The sequence below is a fragment of the Candida tropicalis genome, assembly GCF_000006335.3.
Source record: "Candida tropicalis MYA-3404 genomic scaffold supercont3.2, whole genome shotgun sequence".
NCBI lineage: Eukaryota > Fungi > Ascomycota > Pichiomycetes > Serinales > Debaryomycetaceae > Candida > Candida tropicalis.
The window spans coordinates 2,241,494-2,265,241 of record NW_003020049.1 but is presented as its reverse complement, the minus strand read 5'-3'; the positions used below and the strand labels follow the sequence as shown (position 1 = coordinate 2,265,241).

Below are 23,748 nucleotides of genomic sequence, written 5' to 3'. Positions count from 1 at the left end.
AAAGGACGTGCAAAGATGGTCAAAAATTCTGACAACAGTAAATGTATGGTGTTGGTAAAATTGGGCCTTATTATCATGATGGATATCATCAAGAAAGAGAGATGGTGGATTCACAACACTAGACCAACGATAAAGTTATAGTTTTGTCGGCTCAGGAATATACACATTTCATCTAATCGTGACAAAACTTTAAAAAAAAAAGCCACCAACTACAATTTTTTGTCTTTACTTCACTTGCATATATATCCGATATTCAAAACAATAATGTCAAATCATTTGTATATTCTTTTTGTTCAAGAAAGGTAAAATAAAAAAACCCCAGTTATATATGTATATATATATATATATGTAAAGTCCTAAATTAGTCTTTGGCCAATTGTAATACAAGGGCTGTTCTAGTAGGAATATAAACTTGCATAGAATTCTTTCTATGATTCCAAGGTTCATCAGAAGTGAAGTAAACTTGCAGATCATCAAGTCTTTGATGTCCACCAAATTCTTCAGCATCGGAGTCCAAGACCACTTTATATTTACCTGGATGCTCAACACCAATTTTATAATCAACAAATGATTGGGAAGAATTGAAATTAAAAATGAAAAGTAAGTCTCCCTTTTCAAAGACTAAAACTTTATCACCTTCATGTTTAAGGGAAACATATTCTGGACCAGTGACATCTAATTTCAACATGGCTTTATCAAATGCATATAAAAATTTATATCTAAGTAAATCATCTTTAATTAAGTTGAATTGTCTTCTTGAGTAATGATAAGATTCACCGTTACCAACTCTTGGGAAATCCAACCATTCTGGATGACCAAATTCATTACCTTCGAAATTCAAATAACCTTCACCACCCAAACCATAAGTAATAAGTCTAATCATTTTATGTAAAGCAATACCACGATCAATAACTGGAGTTAATTCGGTTAAAACACTCATGTTGGTGTACATTTCTGCATCCATCAACCAAAAGGCAATGGTTTTATCACCAACTAAAGCTTGATCATGACTTTCACAATAAACCACAACTTTCTCACCATATCTACGGTTACATAAAGTGTGAACAATATTACCCAAATCCCATTGTTCATCACTCAAATGTTTTAAAACTTTAATCCACATATCAGGAATGGCCATGGATAATCTATAATCAAAACCAATACCACCATCAGTAATTGGTCGGCATAGCGTTGGCATACCGGAAACATCTTCGGCAATTGAAGTCAAAGTGATGTTTTCAGTCTTGGAAATATCATCCATTAATTTATGAGCCAACATCAAATACACCAAAGCTTCATCATCAACTCCTTCACCAAAATATTCATGATAATTACCACTGAAACCATAAGATAAACCATGATGTTTATACAACATACTGGTAACACCATCAAATCTGAAACCATCAAATTGGAAGACATCAATGTAGTATTTCAAATTAGACAACAAGAATCTTAAAGTTTCATAATTGGTGTAATTAAATAAACGAGAATCCCATAAATCATGCATACCTCTGCCACCACCATGGAATAAATAATGATCAGTACCATTAAACATATTCAAACCATCATCAACATTTTTTGAACTATGAGAATGAACAACATCTAATAAAACTTGAATACCCATTCCATGAGCAGTATCAATCAATTCTTTCAATTCATCAGGAGTACCAAATCTTGAAGAAGCTGCGAAAAAACTAGTAACTTGATAACCAAAAGAAGCATAATAAGCATGTTCCATAATAGCCATCAATTGGATAGTATTATAGCCAAGATCTTTAATAATAGGTAAAATATTTTGAGTGAAATTTTTATAGGAACCAACTTTTGGATCAGGAGTAGAAATACCAATATGAGCTTCATAAATTTTAATTTCATTACCAGCAGCATTTTTAGGACGAGGATTTTTAAATATATAATTATCTTCCCAGAAACGACCTTCATATTGAGTAGTTTCTTCTGAATAAGTAGCTCTATGAACCCAAGGATCTAAACGATAAATCCATTCACCACTAGATAATTTCATAGCAATTTTATATTTTGAATCAATTGGAATAGTTTTAGCAGGAATAGTCAATTCCCATAATCCAAAATCATTAGATTTTTTCAAAGGATGAGATTCAGTATTCCAATTATTGAAATCACCAACCAAGGAAACAGATTCAACATTAGGGATATATTCAACAATTTTATAATTTCCATCAGGTAAAGAATGTAAACCATAATTCTTATAACTATTTGCAAAATTGATTAAAGAACCTTCAGATTTAGTCAATTTATCATACCAATCTTGGAATCTTACTTGTCTATCAATCAATTGTTGAGAGAATGGTTCTAACCATGGATCCACATTTAAAACCCCTTTAATTAAATCTTTTGACATTGTTTAAAATTGGGCACAAATTGAGCAAGAAAACAACAACAACAAAAAAAAAAAGGAAATTGACCAAAAAGAAAACAAAAAATATCGAATGTAAATTAATGTAAGTGGTGATATATCAGGTTTTATATAAAAATCAAAAAGAAAGCTAAATTTAGGTGGTAGAAATTTTTCAAGGAGAAAATTAATTAGAGGGGGGAAGGAGGACAGGAGAGAGAGAGAGAGAGGAAAAGGGTGGACGGTACAGTGATCGGAGTAAAAGAAGGAAACTCAGTACAGCAAAAAAATTCGAGGGGGTTTGTGTTATCAATGTTCGGGGCCAAAATTAATTTAGAAATTATGTGGGCGCACTGGTATCACCCATTCAATCAATCGACGCACTCTCGTACGAACGAACGCACGCACGCCTAGCAATATTGTGGTGCTGGAATGCAAAAAAAATATAAAATAAAATAAACCTTTTACTAAAATGAAAATTAATCCAGCCCACTTTTCTATTTAGTTTGCTGCGTTAATATTTATTCTATTCTTTTGCCCTTCCAGTGTATTTCGTTGTATATGAATTCAATCGTATTGAGGTCAATTCGTCCACTCTCTCTGTATGATTTAATATTTCTTTATTCATTTCGGCCCAATCTCGTTTCAATTTATTCCGAAATAATAGGATTTTTACCTTATAAATGTAAGGCGATTATTTATAGTCGTATTATTATACCTCCACTTTTCTTACACCTTGTTACATTCTACACAAATAAAAAGAATAAACACACACACACACATACCAAGGACAACACATTAGAATATACACACGTTTGTTCTTGTTGTGTTTAATTTGTAACCTTCTTTGTATGGTTTCTTCCCACCCAAAAGTTTGTGGTTTTTTTTTTTGCAATTTTTCTTTTTGTTTTAGTAAGTAATATATATTTTGTTTTTTGTGGCCCACCCATTATTAATAAATGACCAAAATAATAATAATTACATATACACACACACGTACACACGAGAATATTAGTTCAAACGTATATATTTCATCTAAATCTTTGATTTAATATTCTATCTACTCCTGCTTCTTTATATTCTTCTTTTGTTACCCACATTTGATGAAATGTACCCAATGAAGCCAATACACTACCCCCAATCCATGCTTGATTAATTCTTTCACTTGAATTACCCACAGCATGTAATCTAATTTTCAATCCCGGATTATTATTGGATAATTCAAGATAAAGACGATCTGTCAATTGAGAAACAAGAGATACCCCACCAGTAACAATAATATTATTAGCTAATGAGGCTCTTAAATCAATATCTATACTTGATAATGTATGGCAGATTAATTGAGTTAAACCTCGCACATCAACTTCTGGTGCTGGTGTAGATTGATTTGAATCATTTTTACGTACTCTTTTAAGTGGACGATATTCGTTTGCTTGATTAATTTCAATTTCACCATTACATGCCGGGAAAGATAATTTTTCATTATTAAATTTATAAACAGTTGGATCAAATATTGAATCAGCAATTTTAAAACGGTCTATTGTAATCGATTGACCTGTAGGCAATTCAAATGTTCTTGGGGATTCCTTAGTAGAATTCTTTTCTGGTACTTCTAGAATTTCTTTAAATTGATGATATATTTTTTGTTTTTGATAATCCATAAATGATTGAGTTGTGGTGATATTTTTAGTTTCAAATTTAGCGGGTTCAGGGAATTTTGTAGCAGTTTTTGATTTAATATTAAAACTTGGTTCTACTACTATTTTTTGATGTTCAAGATAATCTTGAATTTCATTAGATAAAAATCTCCCACCATAATTTGTCTTCATTGAACTTTTAACTAAACAAATACCATCAATAACTGGAGTAACAGACACTGAATCATGTCCAACATCAACAACAAGACAATTTGGTCTCCCTTGTTGAAATGAAACACAAGTAGGTGTTTTAGCTAAATATAATCCAGCAAAATCAAATGTTTCGTAAAAATTTTCAACTAATTTCTCTCTATATGATGCTTCACCCCAAATAGGTTCCGTTACCAAAATAGGTTGATCAGGTTGCAGTATTTTTAATTGATCAAAAAAATATTGATATTGTTCAAGTGCTGCATCCCAATCTGTAATTATAGATTCTTTTAAAATTGGTTTAATTTCACAATTTTTACGTGGGACATTAATTGATTCTCCAAAGATTTTCTTTGGTTTTCCACCTTCTTCTTCTTCTTCTTCAGCTTTAATCTCTCCATAATAAGATGATGTGATGACTTTTGGGAAATCATCACCTGCATAACCTATTCTTGTAGTGTATGATCCTGCATCTAGGATGATTGCATTGATTTCATCACCACCATATACTGTTGTTGTTGCCATTGATTAAGTATAATTGTTGACAACAAGAATAGAGAGAGTTTTGTTTTCAGTTTGAAATTTTTTTTTTTTTTTTTTGGCTTCGATTTATTTGTGCATTCGCGCACGAACACCAACACGAACAGGAACACGAACAGGAACACGAACAAGTCTACAGCGATACCTGTTGAGATATATTGAGAAATGCATAATGTATATTAAAGATAATAAAAAAAAACAAAGAATGTCTTAAGGATATAAACTGTCTTAGTGATTAAATGAAATAAGTCTATCGATCATTAATAGGTCTTGATTTATAGAAGGTTTATAATTCTGCAATTCATCATATTCTTCATTATTATCTAGATCAAGATACATTGATTTTTCCGGTGGTGAAAATTTCGGCCCGCCTCCATTCCTTCCATTGATGTCGCTACCACCATGACTAGGTATAAATTTATTGTGATGATTTTTCTTTTCTTCTACTAGGAATGCCATATTTATACAATCATATTTAAAATCAGTAGAAGGAACAACAGTATCTAAGTATTGACAAGAATCTGGATTATAAGGATGTCGACTGTTATTAGTTGGTGATGTTAGTATTTCTTCCGTAAACATCTTTTCTATATCTTGAATTGATGTGGAGAATATTTCATATTCTAATCTTAATCTTTTAGTTGATGAAGATTCACACAGTGATGATTGTCTTTTCATGATTGTAATAATAAGTGATAGTGAAGGCCGGGGATAGTAATAAAGGAATGAGGAACTGAACTGGATGAAATAATCCTGAATTCACTTCGATATAAATATTATTCTGAAAATTGTAGTAAAGAATAGATAATGAAAGAAACTTGCTCGCTTCTTATCTTTTGTTTATATAGAGTTTATTTTGTGTTATTTATAAAGAATTTTTCACCCGCACTCATGCGAACACTGATCAGTAGAATAATAAAAATTACCACCACCGCAACTTGGTGCTAATGCCTCGACGGAAATCCTCCCCCCTCCTGTACCACCACCAACACCACAGCTGTAGCCGCCACGACTACTACGAATACCATCACCACCACCACCACAAAAAGATAATAATTAGGTTTATTAGCACCGACGGACATAAAAATTAACCCAAAAAGTATGAGCAACAAAGCAACAATAGCGCAATTTTATATCTATTGATTATACACTTCTAGTCATTCCATCTTCTTCTTCTTCTTCTCCTCCTCCTGTTCTTGCTACACAATGTTATTGCTGTTCCTCACATTATTCATCCAGCCAAAAATAAACAATAGCAAAATAGTCTGGAGAAGAGAGAATAACGAGCCTGGACAATTGTACAGTATTGCTAACCTTATCTTATCAATTTTGTTTTTACGTCATCTTTACCATGATAACAATCACTTGAAGAGAAAGATTAACTCATAATGATCATGTGAACACTATTCTTTTTTTTTTTTACTTTTGTTGTCCATATGAAACATGAATCTATATGGCTTCAGTTTTTTTTTTTGAGTTGGTTTATCTTATCTGTTGTTGATATTGATGACGCTATCTTTTCTTTTTCGTGATAGTGAAATTACCTGTGGCTCGAAAATAATTATAAATAACTAAAAGAAAAGAAGAATTAAGCAAGAAGAAGAAAATAAAGGGGGAATGAGGAGGAGAAGAAGAAGAAAGATCAATGCATGAACTAACCAAGTTATTGAAAGATTAAACAACCAGTTAAGTAAGAAGATACAGTATATATATATATGTAAACACCAATATTCGCATAAATTAACTTAATACGATCAACACCGCCGCGAATCTAGTGCCTTTTCCCACGAGGCAGCGGGAAAAAAAAATTACAAATCACTTGTTTTCTCAACTGCGCGAAAGAATTGACCAATGAGAAAGCAAGGATGAATCGGATATCTGTAATAATCTTATCTTTGATTTGATTTCCGTTCTATAATCCACAGTTGTGTGAATTAAAAAAAAAAAAGAAAAGAAAAGAAAGTAAAAGCCAACAGAGATAGAGATAGAGTTTGATAATCAAGACGTGTATTTATCATAATTGCTATGATTTACTTCCCCTCATATTCCTCGTGATCATCATCATCATCATCAACTTGAATGTAACAAAGTATAATGTACCCCAGAACTTATAACATTAAAAAGGATAAAATAAACTAATCGTAGAGATCTTTTCTTGTTCTTCATGTTTCATATTTTTGAAGGAAGGAAAGATGGTGGGGATATGGAGAAGTGACACGTATGTTAATAAGTGATCGATCATTGTAGTGGAATTTCATGTTCTTTTGTATCAATCTAATCAATAAATTAAAATGCGTGACGCTATATATCATTGGGGTGTGATTAAGGGGAAAAGGAGATCAAAATGCCTCCCACCAATAACGTGAAATCTCGTGCGCACGAGCGCGCGTAAGCGGACGAAAAATAATACCAGACAGAAGGGCTTCTAAACGAAGGAGAGAGTCAAAGAAAATAATAATAATAAAAAATTATTATTCCACTTTTGTACCCTGTGGTGGAGTAATTTAAATTAATCTGCATGGAAAAAGGATAACACGATAATTTTTAGTTTGTACAATATTGTCACTGTGTGTGTGTGTGTGTATCACTGTTGCAGATGAATTAGTTTTACCCAACAGAAATTCCGATCCTTGGAACAGAGACATTTGGGGGGATGGCATAAAAAGAGGAGGGATATAAAGTTGTTGAATAAAAAGATAAAACAAGCAATTTTCCATTCATCTATCAAACAATATCACACCGTCCCGCCCCCAAGATGTATTGTGTAATATACAAGCCATCGGGAGAATATCAAACCTGACTTACTGATATGGGATATAAAGTTGACATTCCATGATATAATTTAAGATTAAAAGGAAAAGGGAAAGAAAAAAAAATAATAATCACGTTATAAATAAACATATGGTTTGTGTACCTATGGGGAGAGGTTATGTACAAAATAAGAATGACTGTAATGAATAGTTTATATTACCTTACAAATTTGCTTTCACTGATAATAGAAGAGATTAAATTTAGGCATTTTGTGTTCGTGTATTCATGCACAGAAAACCGGGTTATTTTCAAGACAAGCATTGGAAAAAAAAAATAGGTCGATTTTTCTTTTTCTCTAACTGGCCGTGGGCAGAGAAAGGCGGACGCAGTGATTGGCTTAGTTTCCGACCCGTTCCCTTCCATGAATGTATCTCAATCACGTATAAAGTGCGTTAACGGCCGGGAATGGCACAGAATAGAATAGAAGTCTTATGTAATCATAACGAGATATGGAACGAGTAACAATGTACAGAACAACAGATATTCACTTGCATCTAGTGAAAACAAAAGAAAGAGAGACTAGAGACAAGAGACAAGAGAGGCTGAAAACATCAACGACATCGAGAATTGACAAACCAACATGTAAATAAGATAAGATATTAAACTATTGGAATCAATGATCATGGAAGGATAACTGAATGCTGATTTAAATTTTGAAAAGGAAAAAAAATTGCTTTGAAACATTTGAAAGCTATTTATTTATTTAATCATACACAGTATGGTGTGAGTGTGAGTGTGAGTGTGTGTATTATGTAATCCCAGGTAATCTAATTTAATTTAATAGTAACCACGAAAGAAAAGAAAAAATGGTCATCAAATTTAACCAACAAGTAAAATATATCACCACGCGAGAGAGCATATATTATTGATACTCACATTTTTTTAGTGGTCGTGTACAACATTACTAAAATTAGTAAGTCAAACATTTATAAAAATTAATGATTAGGTTATTTTACTGAAAATAACGCAAAAAGAAAGAAAAGAAAACCAGGCACTTTTCTCTTTTTTATATCATTTTTCACCCTGTGCTTTATGTACATCTTTCATGTAGTCTTTTGTAATACATGGTTTAAACATTATATATCTCAATAAAAATTTCTCTTATTCTTGTTCTTCTTGATTTTTTGTTTTCTGTATTTATTTATTATTTTGTTTTGTTGAAAACCTCATTCAACTGCTTTTTCTGTCTTTTGTCATTTTTTTTTTTTCAATTCTTAATTCACTTTTTTTTTTTTTGGTAATTAGGATTCAATAATTTCTTTAGATTTATTTATATATATATATATATACTTGTATATATCATTTTCTTATTTGATTTAACTCATCATCTATCTTCACATCCTATTTATTTATTTTGTCACATACTAAACTAACAAAGGAGACTACTGTAATAACAACAACAGCAACAACAACAAAAAAAAGAATCCTTTATCTATTTATCTAGCAAATCACTAATTATTATTACATCATTTCAACAACAACAACCACCACCACCGCCACACAATATTGCTACTAATCATATTTTGCTATCATTATTTCTCCAATGTCACAACCACAACCTCAACCACAAACTAGTGCCAAGTTCCAATTGCATAGTACCCTGTCTTCATCTTTAGAAGACCCTCCTTCTCCAACTCACACTAGTAGTACAAATAATAGTCAACAATCTAGAAATGAAAAATATCACAAATCAATTAAAAAATCATTGAATAAAATGTCATTTACTACTCCAAACTATTCAGATAGTGATATTTTTGAAAGAACTTGTCAAGGCCATGGGATTTTAAATAGTAAAAGAACTCCATCCCATTATAATTTGGAAAATTATACTTCTCCTATATTAGATACAATCACCAATAATCCATTAAATTCAGTCACTTTGAATTGTTTCTGTGAAGGTGATGAACCAATGTGTTGTGCTGGAAGAGACGATGAACAAAACATCAATAATGCAGAAGATGAAGATGAAGATGAAAATAGACAACAAGATTATACCGGACCTCAATTGGATGATTCTGAACATCATCAACATCATCATCAACATCAACATGAAGAGAGTTTTACTCCACCTTTTATTCGTCCAAGAGCTAGAAGTATTATTTCTCAATCTTTAATTTCCACATTAAATCATAAAAATAATTCGACTAGTACAACCCCACATCCACATCCGCATGCCCATTCTATTGGTAGTGGTAGTGGTAGTGGTAATCTTCGTTCTTCGACTTCTTCAACTGGTGTTTCTTCATTATCGTTCCATCCACTTGCAAAACGACTGAAGAGTTATGCTGGTCAAACTCCTATTTCAAAAGACAAAGTTGATACTAATGCCATTGATTTCTATTCATTTGCAGATATGAATCAAATGGAAAATGATCAAGAATCTTATGCAACAACTACAATTAGTGCGAAGGATTATATTGGTAGATTTTGAAAAAGAATTATTGTCTAGCACCCTCCCCTACCTCCCTCGCATCTATGAATTTCAATTAACGATAGAAGGAATCTAATCCTCCTCCCCGTCAACTTTTCAAAAAAAATGGGGAACAGTATTTTTTTTTTTGTATACAGAGAGTTATATATATTTACCTTGATAAACATTAATAACAAATCAAACACAACAAACAAATGAATGAATGTTGTTATTCATATATCTCTTTCTCGATTCTCTCGAACGAGGAACGAGTCGACACGGCCGACAAACAAACAAACAAGGCAGCAACTTTGCTTAAGCCACTCGGGTTCGTTGGGAAAAACAACAACCACAATGCGAGAACATTCTTTATATTCAGATTATCTATACCAGAGCAACAGTTGCTAAAACCAAAAATTCCAACAAGGCGTATTTTACATTCCTTATGCTTCAGGGATTAATACACGTGTAGGAAGAAAGATTGCCTGCCGATCTATACTGACACGTCTGCTTATAACTATTACGGCGTATCACACACAACCAAGGCTTAAACTTGCAGCCCAATTGTTTTACAACTACAAGTTCATTCACTTACATTATATATAGTATTATTTTTTCTTACATGTATTATCTAATTGGTTGCTTTTTCAGTTATTTGTTTTCTTAATCGACCCATTTATCACCAGTTAAACATTCATAAGCTTCAACATATTTTTCTTTAGTTTTGGTTGCAATATCTTCTGGCATGGCAACACCATCTTTACCAGCAACACCATTTGAAGTTAACCAATCACGTAAAAATTGTTTATCATAAGATTCTTGAGATTTACCAATTTCATATTTACTAGCATTCCAGAATCTTGAAGAATCAGGAGTTAAAACTTCATCAACAAGAATAATATTGTTATTATCATCTAAACCAAATTCAAATTTAGTATCAGCAATAATAATTCCTTTGGTAGCAGCATAATCTCTTGCTTTTGTATATAAATTAATGGCAATTTTTTCAATTCTATCACATAATTCTTTACCAACAATTTTATCAGCTTGTTCTTTACTAATATTTTCATCATGTTCACCTTGTTCAGCTTTAGTTGAAGGAGTGAAAATAGGTGGTTCAAGTTTTTGAGATTCAAGAATTCCTTCACCAATAGATTTACCATGAACAGTTTTAGATTTAGTATATTCTTTCCAACCGGAACCAGTAATATAACCTCTAACAATAACTTCTAATGGAATTAATTTCAATTTACGAACTAATAATGATCTACCTTCTAATTGATCACGATATGGTTCTAATTGTGGATATTTAGTGAAAATATCACCTTTAATTAAATGATTTTCAATAGGTAAGAAATCAAACCAAAATTCAGATAATTTAGTTAAAATTTTACCCTTTTGAGGAATACCATTTGACATAATAACATCATAAGCTGAAATTCTATCAGTTGCAACAAATAAAAGAGTATTTTCATCAACTTGATAAATATCTCTGACTTTACCTTTAGCAATTAATGGGAAAGTACCGTTTAAGTTAGTTGAAGTCATTATGTTTGTCGTAGTTGTGGTGGTTGTGGTAGTGGTTGTGGTTGTGATTGATGATAACGATTGAATAAAAAAAAAAGTGATATTGACTCGGTGAGATTTTTCTTTTTTTGTCTCCTTGATGTTGTTGCAATTATACTGGAGATTTATTTTTCAATTTTTTTTTTTTTAACTCTGATAAATTAAAAAGGAACAGCTGCGATGGGGAGGAGGAAGAAGTGTGAGAAATCAATCTTGCATACAATTACCCAATTAGGAAGTCTACAAAATTTGGTCTAGGGTGTTCCATACATTGTACTCAACAAACAACCAAAGTGATTATCAGTTTCCTTATTGTTTAAAACAACAACAAGAGGAAGAAGAGGAACAATTATGTTATACATAACATGAGTATCACAATGCATACCAAAAGTTTATAGATTAATTGTTTTTAACAAAGAATAAGTTGAAAATGACATAGAGGCAGAGTTTAATCATGAGTCAATATGTTATTTAATCTATGACATTACAAACAATATGTCTTTGACTAGCTCTTCCATCCTTCCAACCTTACAAAATCGTCTATTAATGAAAATATCAAAAGAATTAAAAAAAAAAAACACTTGTAGTGATCGACCTCGGCAGGCAGGCAGCCAGGAAGCCAGGCAGCCAGCCGAGGACTGTCTTCTTGCTCCTGCTCTTGCCACCTTTACTGCCATCGCCGCCACGAACAAACGAAAAAAGGACAGAGAAAATTTCTCGCATACAAAAAAAAGGAAAAGAAGAAAGAGAAGAAGAAAAATTTTTTTAAGCAAAGCAGAGGCTTTGATTTGGAGCCGCCCGCCGTAAGTGTAACCAGCGAAGGAAAAGATTCCCTTTTGTTAAACAATTTTTCGCACACACACACACTCTCTCTTTCTCTCTCACTTGTTGTTTTTAGTGAGTGAAAAAGATTTTTTTTTTTTTTTTTTTTTTTCAAATAAAAGAAAAACCTCAATCGTTTTTTTTTTTTTTTCAATTTTATTCCAGACCATTCATTCCAACAAAGACTAGAAATCACCCACTCACCAATTCAAACCAAAAAAAAAAAAGAATACATACCATCGAATCATTATCCCATCCCAAACTTACAACTACACCCTTTCACTAACATCTCACCAATCACAGTATCATATTCTTTTTTGAAATTATCATTTACACCCATTCTTGATCATACTCACACATCATCAACTCCCCACAAATATTAACCAAAAACCAATTTTTTTTTTTTTTTGTATATTCACCATTATTAGAATTCATTCATTATTTATCAATTTTAATTTAATTTATCTTAACATATTTACTTTTACCAATGACTGAATCTTTATTTGATACAAATTTCACTTCTGAAAACGAACCAAAACCAGAATCAACCACTGAAAATCAATCCATCGCCGCCACTGGTTCTGAAGAACCTTCTTCTTCTACCACTGCCACTACTCCTGCTACTGGTGCTACTACTGGTGCTGGTGCTGGTAATGCTTCCAGCACTACTACCAATGATGGTACTACTGGTGCCACCACTGAATCATCTAGTGCAAACTCACCAATTGATCAATCTACATCATTGCCTTCATTACAAGATAAATCCAATGTTGATGCCTTGATTAATTATCGTGTTTTAGTTTCTGCCAAAGAAGCAGGATGTCTTATTGGTACCAATGGACAAGTTATTGACTCAATTAGAGGAGAAACAAATACTAAAGCTGGTATTTCTCGTTTAGTTCCAGGTAGTCATGAAAGAATTTTAACTGTTTCTGGTAAATTGGATGATTGTGCTAAAGCTTTAAGTTATTTTGCTCAAGCTTTAGTTAATGCCAATATTGAAAGTTATAATTATTTCCCATTGAAACAATTATCAAGTACTCCAAATACTGAAGAAACCACTATTTTAAGATTATTAATTCCAAATACTCAAATGGGTACTTTAATTGGATCTAAAGGTGCTAGAATTCAACAAATTCAATCAAAATATAATATTTCCATGATTGCTTCTAAATCATTTTTACCAGGTTCAAATGAAAGATTGGTTGAATTACAAGGAAGTGTTGATGATTTATATGATTCTTTAAGAGTTATTTCAAGATGTCTTATGGAAGATTTTAGTTCCATTGTTGGTGTTAGTTATTATGTTCCAAGAGGTAGTAATTCAAGTAATAATAATAGTAATTCATCTTCTTCAACTGGTGGCTTATCATCAGGTAGTGGTGGTACTAATACTAAAAAAGCCACTTTAACATTCCCAAATGATATTGTTGGTGCATTAATTGGTAAACAGGGTGCTAGAATTAATGGAGTTCGTAAAATCACTGGTGCTACTATTTCAATCAGTGATGGTGGTGAAGATGAAAGAATTTTCACCATTACTGGATCTTCTCAAGCTGTTGAAAAGGCTAAACAAATGATTTATCAAAATTATAAAAGAGAAGAAGAAAGAAGAAAAGCTGAATAAGCTTTAGTTTAGTTTAGTTTTTTTCTTTCTTTCTTTCTGAATTGTGTGTTTTTAAACTTGATGAAATGAAAAGAGAATCAAAGGAGATGATTATTACAGAGTCCTTTGGTTTGTTAGCTATATGTATTTCATTTCACGTGTATAGTTATATATAAATAATACTAATTGTAAAAAAAATAATATTAATAATAATAATATATATTAAGTATAATAAAAGTTCGTCTTTGGAATGTTTTTATACATATACAAACCCTAATCAGTTTTTGTTTTCAAATTCTTTTTAGCTTTAATTAATTTTGCAATAGTATTTAATACTTTACGTTGTTTAAAATGGATTTGAACACCCAATTCAGTTAACCATAAAGGAATGAAACGACTTACCCAATGTAAGAAATAAGCTCTTGCCCCATGATAAAGATTAAACCCAGGATCTCTCCATTTTAATATATCATTAACAACTTCTTTAGCATATTGTTGAGGAGATATATTTAAATCACGACTCATTGAAGCAGAACTATTCATTGAATCATAAACACCTTCAACATCATAATAAGAATCAGCTAAAGAAGATTTCATATTTGCATCACAAATAGCAGTATCTACTCCACCAGTAATAACACTATGAACTCTAACACCAAATGGAGCTAATTCACCATGTAAAGTTAAAGCATAAGCATCAATTGCTGCTTTTGTTGCATTATATGCACTAACCCAACTTAATGGAACTCTTGCAGCTACTGAACTTGTAAATAAAATAGTACCTTTTGAATTAATAATAAAAGGTGCAAAATATTTCGTCATATTAATATGTCCAATAACATTAATTTGAAATATTTTATTTAAATCATCTTCAGGAATTTCAATAGCTGGACCTGCAATTGAAATACCTGCATTATTATATAAAATTGATAAATTACCACCAGTTATTTCTTCAACTTGATCTCGAACTTTTTTAATATTTTCAATTGATGTTATATCTAAAGGTATTGAAAAAATCCCATATTCTTCTTCTAATGGTTTTTGAGCAAATAATACTGGTTCTGGTGAACATCCAATTACTTTATATCCTTTTTTAGATAATTCAATAGCAAGATTATATCCAATACCTGATGAAGCACCAGTAATTAATGCATATTTTGGAGTGCCTGTCATAATGATGATAAATAATAAATAATAGTAATTCGTTAATCGACAATGATGAAACAAGAAGAAGAAGAAGTGGTGTATTAGAGTTGTTGAATAAGAAAGAAACAAATTATGTATATTTAAGTGAAATTTTTAACACCTGATTTACCCCCTCTTATCCCTCTTATCCCGCCATGTGAATATATAGGAGACGAAGAAAAAAAATATTAACACAATGGTGCAATTTTATTTAAAGGTAGATGCAAAAAAAAAAGAGAGAGAGAATTTTTTGTTGGCCCTGAGAGGTGGGGGGAGCAGACACAGAGTAGCGGCTTAATTTCTCATTTTGGGAAATAAATTGAAATTTTTTTTGGGTTTGGCGTTTGGTGTTTGTCATGTGACACGTACAGTTAATACAACAATCACCCACCATAAATTCACATTCGGTTGTGATAACTATTTACTTACGATACATGTGACACGAGATATGATCTACAACAATGAAAGAATTAACACTCAAGAGGAATAATATCGCTATGAAGTTTAAACTCATAATTTCCTCAAACCATAATTTCAAAAAAAGACAGTAAAATAAACGATTAACAAGAATATCATTATGTTTAAATACTCGTGACAAATCCATCAGGAGATTGGGTTTTTTGTTGTAGTTGTAGTTTTAATGATTTCCCGGTAACGGTAAAGTAGGAAACTTAATACGGCTATATGGTTTTGAATCTATTGGTATCTGCCCTCCTGATTGGAATTTACGTAACGGATGTCAAATAAGATGAGAAAAGTTTAAGTTTTAGTAATTACTTATTCATGTGAACTTATATGTGTGTGTCTCACCAGTACTAATAGATTAATCCCTATGGCTGATGATGATGATGATGATGATGGTCTGTTGGTAGTGGTGGTGGTAAAACTGTTTGGTTGCATAATATTTTATTTTTTTTTGGTGTGTTGCCACGCGTGATAAGTGTGGTACTCCTTTTGAAATTGTGTAACATGTAAATAAAATTATTACTTGTTTCTCCTTATCGATACTTAGACACATTTGTGCACTTGTACACTACCACAGATAAATAATTTACTTGCTGTCTCCAGACTGACTGTTATCATACACTACACTTTACACTTTACACTATTGTTTTATTTATTTATTTGTTTGTTTTTTTCCCCTCTTGATATTCTTCTTTTTTTTTTTTTGGTTGCTTCTTTCATCAGACAACCAATTCTATACAACAACAACATCTCCATAAGTTTGCCACTTTATAAATCACATTCTTTGTCTTTCTGTCTGTCTGTAATCAGTTTTAGATCCAGATGTCTTATTCATCTTATACATCTTCTTGTCACAAATCCCAACTAGTTGAATCTAACAAATCATCAAAAAAATTCCCTCCTCATCCCCTGATTTATGATTTACTAAATCATCCAGAATTAAATGTCATCTCTTCAAATTCACCAACCCCTTCTGTTCCTCCTAATACATCTTTTGAACATATTCAAGACCTTCCTAGAATGTTGACTCCTGACCAAGTTGGTATGATGAGTACCTGGCAAAATATAGATTTTCGAGGTCCTCCTGATAGTATCTTGTCTTATTCCGAAGGTGAAGATTTAGATCTCGAAGATACAAATCAATCTCATGTAATGGTATTTGAATCCGAAGAAGAAGGAGAAGATCAAGATCAAGATGATGAAGTAGTGATCACTAAAGAAGATGAAGGAGAAGAAAATACATTTATTATGCCGAGAATGTCCGTTAGTTCTCAAGGTAATAATAATTCATTAACTACTACTACAACAACAACTACTACTAAAGAAGTATTCCAAGGATCAACTATGAATAGAACAGAATTGATAATAATTGTACGTAGTTCACAAGAAGAAGATTTAAGTTCTTTTAATGATCCTTTAGGTTTACTAAATGGTTGGAATGCAATTTATAGTTTCTTAGTAGGGATTGGTCTTGGTTTAGGGTTTGGATTTGGGTTTTTTTATTAAAGTATTCTTAGACTCCTTCTCGTATTTGTGTGTGTTTGAGGGTTTCTACATCATATATATCAAAAGAATTGTTGCTTATTGCTATATTCTAAAGTCAGGAATTTAATTTGGGTTTTTTATTTTTTATATATAACAAGAGAGGTTAAAAGAAAAAAAAGATCGGAGTATTGTTAGATAATATCTGTGATAATTATCATGTCTTTTGGGATCATTGTGTATTTGTTGTTTTGTTTAGTTCTTTACTTCCTTTGTTTTCTATTTTTATCGATAAAGTTAATATATAACAGGTTATAAATGTAATACACGTATACGTGTTTTGTTAAGTTGAGTTAAGTTGAGTTGGTGATCTTGTAACAATGACATGTAAGATACCTGCCTCACGGTGTGATATCTCGTAAAAAAAAAAAAAATCTACAAAAAGAGATCATCATGTTTGAGATCTCTCTACAGTTGTGTGACAACGGAGATATGTCATTCTTCTTCTATTACCGTATTATTATGCATTATCAATAAATACCTATTAACTTATAAATACTAAAATGAAACAGTTTCTTTGAAATCTTGTTCAGTAATATTTGAACGATTACACATTTGTTGAAAAATACTATTTTTCAAATTGAATAAATTCCAAGGAGTATCAAATTCTTTAATTTCACCTTTATCTAAAACCAAAATTCTATCATAATTAATAATAGTTTTCAAACGATGAGCAATACATAATATAGTACAATCTTTGAATTCTTTAATAATTGTATGTTGAATCTTAGAATCAGTTTCATAATCAACACTTGATGTAGCTTCATCAAGAATTAAAATTTTAGAATCACGAACCAATGCTCTTGCAAATGCAATCAATTGTCTTTCACCAAGGGAAAAATTAGATCCTTCATCTTCAACTGTTTGATCCAAATGAAATTTATGTAATGTTATTTCATTTGAACTATCATTGTTATTATTACCAATAGTAGTAATGTCTTCAGTTGGACGAATTTGTTTTTTAATTATATCTAATCTTGATTCTTCAATTAATCCTGTACGTCTTAATGCATCCCAAAGTTTATCATCTGAATGTTCATGAAATGGATCTAAATTTTTTCGAATTGTACCACGAAATAATACTGGATCTTGAGGAATAATAGATAATTTAGAACGTAAATCTTTTAAACCTAATTTTGAAATATCAATACCATCAATAATAATTTTACCTGATTGTAATTCTGATAATCTGTATAAAGCAGTCATAATTGATGATTTCCCAGCACCTGTTCTACCACAAATACCAATTTTTTCCATAGGTTTAGTTTCAAATGTAACATCTTTTAAAACTAATGGTAATCCTGGTCTATAAGCTAATGAAGCATGATCAAAATCAATAACACCTTTATCTGGCCAATTTGGTGGTGGAGTATTTTCAGTAATAATATATGGTGCTTCTTCAGGTAAATTAGTAGCATAACTATATAATCTTTCAGCAGAATTCATTTCATTTTCAACCTGAGTATAAGTTCTAATCAACATGGATAATTGACCAGCAATTTGGAAAACATAAGAAACAATTAACCCAACTGAAGATGCATTAATATCAAATACTCGATTAACACAAAGTAATGCAATCAATAAAGCAAATAAACATGCAAGAAAATCCATATGAATAGCTAACCAACGTTGATTAGCAATAGTAACATAATAAGCTTCATTCATTTTATCAATTAAATAATTATTCTTTTCCAAAAATCTATTAGTAGCACGATATGCTTTAATAGTACTCATACCACTTAAAGTTTCATTGAAATTGTTGTAAACAAATGATCTTTGAATAGCTTCAAGACGTTTGATTTCTCTAGCTGATGCTTGATAGTAATTGGCAATACTAACAAATATCATTCCTAAAAATGGAATAGCAATAGCAAACCATGGAAGATAAACGATACACAAGATTAAAACACCACAAATATTGGATAATGTAAATAAAAAGAATCTCAATTGATCACCAATTTCATTATCTAAAGTATCAGTATCTTTGGTGAAACGATTTAAAATTCTACCCATTGGTGTAGTATCCATAAAACTCATTGGTGCATGTAAAACTCTCTTGACCGCTAAAACATTCAACATAACAGATGCAGTATTGGTAATATAAACCAAAACAATAAATTCAAAAGTTAAAAGGAAAAATGAAAGGAATGTAAACATGATATAAACCCCAATGTATACTTTATCTGGTTCATCAAATTTATGACTTGTCCAGAAAGATAACCAAGTATTGGAGAAAATTTGACAAAATGTAGCTAAAATCATAAGCGCAAGAAATACTGGAATAAGAAGCCATGGAGTAAATTTACCAGAACCTAAAGTAATATATTGTTGATAAACTCTCCAACTAATAGCATTAACTGCACGTTCTTCATCATCAATTAATTTACCAGATGCCTTTTCATCAACATTAAATTCACGATGAACTTCTTCTTCATTTTCTGGTTCGGTACGTTGTGTTATTTGTCTTTGAATCAATTGACGTTCTTCTTCCATTTCATCTTCAATATCATCATTATTATCAACAACAGCATCATTGCCATTTTCTTCCTCTTCATTATCTTGAGTGGTATGACTCATCAAATTTTTGAAATTATGATTAGATGCATATAAAGTATCAAGAGTACCAACTTCTGCTGATCCATCACCATTAAGGAAAATAATTCTATCAGCAGCACCAATTAATGATAATTGATGAGTAGCAAGAATTCTAGTATGTTGTTTCAACATTCCTAAAATACAATGTTCAACAATATGTTTACCAACTCTGGCATCAACAGCAGAAAGAACATCATCTAAAAGAATAATTTCACTATCGGCATAAACAGCACGAGCTAAATTAATTCTTGCCTTTTGACCACCACTTAAAGTGATACCACGTTCACCAATTTCAGTTCTATCACCAGCTGGTAAAATTTCCAAATCAGCTTCTAATGCACATGCATAAATAACTTTTTTATATTTCTCTTCATCAAATGGTTGACCAAATAAAATGTTTTCTTTAACTGTAGAATTTTGCACCCATGGTTGACCACATAATAACAAAGTACCATTAACATCAACTGAACCAGCGGTACGTTTCATAAATCCAGAAAGTGCACTAAGTAATGATGATTTACCAGAACCAATTAAACCAGTGATAACAACAAACTCTCCTTTGTTAATTTTGAAATCGATATTTCTCAATCCATTGAATACAACTTCATCTTCAGCAGTAGTTGTAGTTGATGAATCATGCTCTTTAGATGAACTTTTATCACTGTGATAAGCATGTGATGAACTAGTAACAATTTGATCTTTCTCTTCATGATTATGTGTATTCCCATCATCTTCTTTATCATCATCCTTCTTGCCGTTATATTTCTTTTCGTTTTCCTCTTCTTCTTCATCGGGAGCAAAGATTTCCCATTCAAAATCAGCATGGTCAACTTCAACGGCAACACCTTCTTTTTCCATAATTTCTTTCTTTTCAGGAGAAGCTTCAATGGCATTTTCAGATTCATTGATTTCACCTTGAGCCATAAATTCACCAACACGGGAAATACCCATAAATGCATCAGCACCACTAGCAAGAGCCATTGGTAAAAGGAAAACTTGTTGAGTTAAAGTACCATACAATGAAAGGGATGAGAAAATAGAAGCTGGATCTCTACTATGTGATGTAATAGCATATAAGACTAAAAATGTAGTCATGGATGCAAATAAAGTTAAAGACATGGCAAATGAAGTGACAATATTTCTTAAAACTTGCATTCTGTAAATGATTTTCATTTCTTTTCTACGAACTTCAGAAATGTTTTCATGATATGGTGGTTCCCAAGAATAAAATTTGATGACTTTTAAATTATTCAATACTTCTTTAATATAATTGACACGGGAATCGGTGAAAAAATTAGCCTTCTTTCTATAGGCAAATAATTTACCTGTTGAAAAAGCAATACCAATCATGAAAACCATTAAAATGGCCACCCCGATTAAAGAAACTGCACCAATATTATCACATAAAATACCAATGGCAATACCAATTGGAATTGGGAAAACAATCAAAAAAGGTTGAAACCCAAGGGCAAAATCAATTCTTGCTAAATCAGTACCCAACATGGAAGTGACTTTACCGGAAGGGAATTTATGTTTTGCTTTAGCATCCAATTTGAATGATTTGTCTAGAAGAGCCTTAGTTAAAACAGCTTTTGCTTGAGCACCAGTAAGCATGGAACGATAAAAGAAATGATTAATTAAAACACCAATAACAAAAACAAGAATTGCTGCACCAAATGAATATCCAATACCTCTTCCAATACCAGGTTCATGACCCATAGCTTTAATTTCAACATAAGCAATTAATTTCTTAGATAATAATGGTAATGTAGTTTGACCAACATTACTCAATGCTAAACATATACAAGCCCAAGTATACTGCCATTTAAAAGTCTTGGCTAATGCCCAAACAGTAGTGAATTTTGATAATTGGAAATCATCTAAATCATCATCTGGACTAACAGAAGAATTTTCGACAGTTTCACCTCTTTCTTTACATTTTTCAGCAATATGATTTTGTCTTGCCACGTCTATATCATGTGTCATGTAGGTATAAAATTGGTTAGCCATGGTTTGTACTTTTATATCATCAGTTAAATAAAACATATCTTCGGGTTGTAAGGTTCTCTTATACCCAGTTTTCATAACTGGTGATAACCACCAAAAGAATATCTTGTAAATTATATTGGTACTTCGACTAGGATAAGGTCTTCTTTCATCTTCAGTTGGAATTGGTGGGACATTCTTCGATAGTAAGAAACTTAATAATCTCTTTTGTCGCTGTAACACATCCTGATTTTCAAGATGAGTAGGTGATTTTTCAGAACTCATTGTATGCTAATTAACAAGCTATTTAGTTCTTGATAAATCTGTGAAATGTATAACTCAAAGAAGAATCACTGTTTGAATATGATCTCTTTAATAAAATATTTGAAATATGGATTTGAAATATGGATTTGAAAATTTGTTTAAAAATTAATGTGAAAAATCAATGTAGGCTGATCTTGCCTCGCATTTATATCAGCAATGGAATTATCCCGATTGGAATTGTTGCCGGTGTTTAGCGGATTTAGATTTTTTTTTTTTTTTCTTTCTTTCTCTTGTCTAATTTCCCATTGCAATGCGGCCACAAAAAAAAAGAAATTTTCACACGAGTCGTGCGTGGTAGAACAAATTATAAACTGACGGATAAGAGTTACCAATGCTAAGCCGAATTCATTTTTTTGTTTCATCCGTTTTCCTTATAAATTAAACCCGTTTTGACTTGTTGTAACATATTGCCTTTCATGAAAACTCATGGATTATTATTGTGGATTGCCTCATTGGTTGCTCAGAAAACGGTATTGTTTACGTGTGGTTATTATTAGTCATTTTAGTTTCCCCCGCCCTGCCCCCACCATCACCATCACCATCACCATCACCACCGCTACTTGCTCCCAATAAGGTTATCCTACCGCAGCAACTTGGTTAAAATATTTGGGTATCATGAAACGGGGCAATTAAGATAAAAAGGGTTAATTAACCACATTGATGATAACAGCAAATGCAGTTTATCGGAAAGGATAATACAACCAGGCTGATACGTATCGTTTCTCTGTATAGGGAATCAATTCCGTTTCTTATACGGCTCCAAAAAATAAAAAAAGAGAACGAAAATTACAAAGTCGGAAATGACACAAAGATTAAATTGGTTATTGCACACATATGTAGTATAGTTAAAAAAGCTTATTAACACCGTTTATCACCGGTATCAATTGCTTTATTAATTGTGGTCAAGGGTTGAAGTAGTAGTACTACCACTGGAAGTGTAAATGGTAGTGGTTTCATAAGTGCTTGCTCTCATAATGACGATTAAACCCTTTTAAATCCGTATACATTGCACCGCATGTCTTACATTTTCTTTTCAATCTTTTATCAACAAATACATTAAGGAATTGTCCCACATATTTTGGCATATTAGATTTATTGTAAACTAAATGAACTTCCTCTTCTTGTGCTTGTTCTTGTTCTGGTTCGGCATTATCTTCTTTGTAGTCATTTGATGAACTGGTGCTATCGATATCTTGTTTGGTTTCATCATCACTTGAATCATACTCATAATCACTATTATTATGAATGGTTGGTCTCTTTCTAATGGTCTTACGAGTAGATACATTGTTTAATCTGGTAAATTTAATTCGATTACGAGCTTTACTATTAACTATATTTACATCAAGGGGATTTTTACATGGTTGTGAATCTACAAATTTAATAATACTTTGAGCTAAAATATGAGGAATTTTTGGGATTTGGGAAATTGGTGAGAAGTTTTGAAATGGTTGAAAAGGATTTGAAAATTGTAATTTTGATCGTAATTCTTGTCTTTTCAAACTTGGTTTGCTTTAATCATGTTAATATTCACGATTGATCATGATGATGGAATTGATTTGGTTGATCACTTACTTTGCAGACATTGTTTATTGTTGCAAGAATTAAACACCAGCAGACAACAACAACAAAAAAAAAGAATCTGGATTTACCCCAGATATAAAAATCGATCGGAGTT

At 31.6% G+C, this 23,748-nt stretch overlaps 9 protein-coding genes across 9 annotated transcripts; 3 read left to right on the top strand and 6 right to left on the bottom strand. All coding sequences in view use genetic code 12, as the record gives it.

Moving 5' to 3' along the window:
* Positions 1-361: 361 nt before the first annotated feature.
* GLC3 (1,4-alpha-glucan branching enzyme) lies at positions 362-2,380 on the bottom strand (the record flags this gene model as incomplete). The annotated part of the gene is made up of 1 exon (XM_002547755.1): positions 362-2,380. The coding sequence occupies one exon, from the start codon at positions 2,378-2,380 to the stop codon at positions 362-364; it is 2,019 nt and encodes a 672-aa protein (XP_002547801.1).
* Positions 2,381-3,405: 1,025 nt separating this feature from the next.
* On the bottom strand, positions 3,406-4,746 carry ARP4 (Arp4p; the record flags this gene model as incomplete). The annotated part of the gene is made up of 1 exon (XM_002547754.1): positions 3,406-4,746. One exon carries the CDS (start codon positions 4,744-4,746, stop codon positions 3,406-3,408), a length of 1,341 nt encoding a protein of 446 aa, XP_002547800.1.
* Positions 4,747-4,989: 243 nt separating this feature from the next.
* Positions 4,990-5,439, bottom strand: CTRG_02106 (uncharacterized protein; the record flags this gene model as incomplete). Its single annotated transcript, XM_002547753.1, has 1 exon — positions 4,990-5,439. The coding sequence occupies one exon, from the start codon at positions 5,437-5,439 to the stop codon at positions 4,990-4,992; it is 450 nt and encodes a 149-aa protein (XP_002547799.1).
* A 3,676-nt stretch (positions 5,440-9,115) lies between these two features.
* On the top strand, positions 9,116-10,003 carry CTRG_02105 (uncharacterized protein; the record flags this gene model as incomplete). Its single annotated transcript, XM_002547752.1, has 1 exon — positions 9,116-10,003. One exon carries the CDS (start codon positions 9,116-9,118, stop codon positions 10,001-10,003), a length of 888 nt encoding a protein of 295 aa, XP_002547798.1.
* A 642-nt stretch (positions 10,004-10,645) lies between these two features.
* ADE1 (phosphoribosylaminoimidazolesuccinocarboxamide synthase) lies at positions 10,646-11,530 on the bottom strand (the record flags this gene model as incomplete). Its single annotated transcript, XM_002547751.1, has 1 exon — positions 10,646-11,530. The coding sequence occupies one exon, from the start codon at positions 11,528-11,530 to the stop codon at positions 10,646-10,648; it is 885 nt and encodes a 294-aa protein (XP_002547797.1).
* Positions 11,531-12,857: 1,327 nt separating this feature from the next.
* CTRG_02103 (uncharacterized protein) lies at positions 12,858-13,997 on the top strand (the record flags this gene model as incomplete). The annotated part of the gene is made up of 1 exon (XM_002547750.1): positions 12,858-13,997. One exon carries the CDS (start codon positions 12,858-12,860, stop codon positions 13,995-13,997), a length of 1,140 nt encoding a protein of 379 aa, XP_002547796.1.
* A 252-nt stretch (positions 13,998-14,249) lies between these two features.
* On the bottom strand, positions 14,250-15,149 carry AYR2 (Ayr2p; the record flags this gene model as incomplete). The annotated part of the gene is made up of 1 exon (XM_002547749.1): positions 14,250-15,149. The coding sequence occupies one exon, from the start codon at positions 15,147-15,149 to the stop codon at positions 14,250-14,252; it is 900 nt and encodes a 299-aa protein (XP_002547795.1).
* A 1,299-nt stretch (positions 15,150-16,448) lies between these two features.
* On the top strand, positions 16,449-17,132 carry CTRG_02101 (uncharacterized protein; the record flags this gene model as incomplete). Its single annotated transcript, XM_002547748.1, has 1 exon — positions 16,449-17,132. The coding sequence occupies one exon, from the start codon at positions 16,449-16,451 to the stop codon at positions 17,130-17,132; it is 684 nt and encodes a 227-aa protein (XP_002547794.1).
* Positions 17,133-17,666: 534 nt separating this feature from the next.
* YOR1 (ATP-binding cassette transporter) lies at positions 17,667-22,034 on the bottom strand (the record flags this gene model as incomplete). Its single annotated transcript, XM_002547747.1, has 1 exon — positions 17,667-22,034. One exon carries the CDS (start codon positions 22,032-22,034, stop codon positions 17,667-17,669), a length of 4,368 nt encoding a protein of 1,455 aa, XP_002547793.1.
* Positions 22,035-23,748: the final 1,714 nt, after the last annotated feature.